The sequence below is a fragment of the Wasmannia auropunctata genome, unplaced genomic scaffold (genome assembly GCF_000956235.1).
Source record: "Wasmannia auropunctata unplaced genomic scaffold, wasmannia.A_1.0 LD336047.1, whole genome shotgun sequence".
NCBI lineage: Eukaryota > Metazoa > Arthropoda > Insecta > Hymenoptera > Formicidae > Wasmannia > Wasmannia auropunctata.
Genome location: NW_012026843.1, coordinates 572,137 through 574,277, shown reverse-complemented (window position 1 = coordinate 574,277; position 2,141 = coordinate 572,137). Strand labels below are relative to the sequence as shown.

General features: G+C 42.2%; 1 protein-coding gene across 1 annotated transcript in view; it reads left to right on the top strand.

Annotated features, from left to right (window-relative positions):
• LOC105451689 (dynein heavy chain 8, axonemal) overlaps window positions 1-2,141 on the top strand; it is a 24,653-nt gene that overhangs the window by 20,525 nt on the left and 1,987 nt on the right. Inside the window, 5 exon segments of the mRNA XM_011692293.1 lie at window positions 378-654; window positions 758-944; window positions 1,036-1,297; window positions 1,388-1,627; window positions 1,712-1,879. Of these exon segments, the coding sequence (XP_011690595.1) occupies window positions 378-654; window positions 758-944; window positions 1,036-1,297; window positions 1,388-1,627; window positions 1,712-1,879 (1,134 nt within the window).

Genomic DNA, 2,141 nt, shown 5'->3' with positions numbered 1-2,141 from the left:
TACTTCTAAAGACTTGTATTATTAAAACCTTAAAACGAATTTTTTGTTACTTTTATTGTTTTCCTAAAAAAAATTCCCAAAGTTACCGATTGATTTTTAGGCGGTCAAGGTGGTGTAACCCCTTAAGATTGACATATAATACAAATATAATGTCATAAAAATATAATATTTTTTTATATGTAAAATATTTCGCATTTTGTATATAAATATATAATATATACAAAATGCGAAATACAATCTGAGAAGTTTTGATTATCTGTAATAAAAAATGAGCAGATATTTCCGGAGAATTTGATTAAATAAACGAAAGCTCAAGAATCTCAAGAATCGTGATTTGTTATATGTATTTGAATTCCTGTGAATTAATACGTTTGCAGAGCTTGGTGCATGGATAGAGCGATGTCGCAATCCAGGAAGTACATAGCGTCTTCTTTAGGAGCGAAATACGCAGATCCCGTGATTACGCTTCTCGATGCAATGCACAGCGAGTCGAGGCCGAACACACCGATGATCTGTTTCCTAAGCATGGGATCGGATCCTACGCCTAACATCGAGCAGCTCGCGAAGAGAATGGAAATCGTTTGTCGAAGCGTATCGATGGGACAGGGTCAAGAAGTCCATGCTCGTCGTCTGTTGAGTGCCGCGAAAACTGAGGTGTTACTATGAGAGAGGAAAAACGCCTCCTCCTCCTCCTCCTCCTCCTCCTCCTCCTCCTCCTCGGCGATGTAAAGCGTTATTAATTTAAGCAAACTTGCAGGGCTTTTGGGCTTTATGCCAGAATTGCCATTTAGGCTTGGAGTACATGGCGGAATTGGCGAACTTTCTCTTAGAAATGGAAGCGCCGCATCCAGATTTTCGCGTGTGGATCACGACGGAGCCGCACAGAGACTTTCCCGTTTCCTTACTGCAAATGTCCATAAAATATACATACGAACCACCGCAAGGCATCTATTTCTATTCTTACTTGAACAAAGACGTGTCTCTTACGCGAGGTAGTGAGAATAGCATAATCAAGGTGTGTGATTTCCGCGTTAGGAATACGCGCGGGTTTATTGGCGACGTACAGCAGTATGAATCAGGAAATATTGGACCAGTGCGACGCCGCGCAATACATACCGCTGGTGTACGCCGTGTCGTTCCTGCACACCGTCGTTCAGGAAAGACGCAAATTCGGCCCCCTGGGATGGAACATACCTTACGAATTTAATTCGGCGGATTGGCTGGCGTCCTGCATGTTCATGAATAATCATCTGAATGATTACGATCCGAAGCGCGGCATAAATTGGCAGAGCGTGCGGTAAATAGAGAGATCCAAAAATTGAGTCGGCTTCCGTTTTTTTTTATCTTAGCGATTAACTCGCCCCCACACACATTTGTGTATTTTCAGTTACATGATAGGCGAGGTGCAGTACGGCGGGCGCGTTACGGACGACTACGATAAAAGGCTGTTAAATACCTTCGCGAAAGTGTGGTTTACGGAAGCGCTCTTCGCGGAGGGTTTCATTTTCTACAAGGGTTATCCGCTTTTGATATTTAAGCAAGTAAGCGATTATCTGAAGGCGATAGAAACCATGAGCCCCGTGGATCCGCCACAAGTATACGGCTTGCATCCAAATGCGAATATTACGTAAGGCATTGTACAGCGCGAGAAGCACAGATCTGTAGGAGCAGTTTTACCGTAAAGTAATTGCAAAATTATGCTTGTCCGTAGATATCAGAGCAATACCACGCAGACCGTGCTAGATATAATAATATCCGTGCAGCCGAAAGAAGCGGGCGCCGTTGGTGCGGAATCCCGAGAAGTGGTTGTCGCGAGGCAGGCGAGGGAAATGCTGGAAAAAGTCCCGGGACTGTATGACATGTTTGAAGTTAAAGAGAGGTCCGTCAATTAAACAGTTTAAATATTAATTTATATCTTTTGTAACAACCGTAGAGCAGTAATAGATAACAAAGCGGTTAGCTTTTTAATTTAACAACAAATGAGATCCTATGACGCCTACACACGGTATAAAGCAGGATCTTAGTACTTCTATAATACACTTCTCAACAAAATTAAAGCATCACTTACTCTACCCTTCAAAAATAGGCAAAATTCAAGAGAGTGTCAAAAATGATCGTATCGAGATGTTCAAAAAAGCATT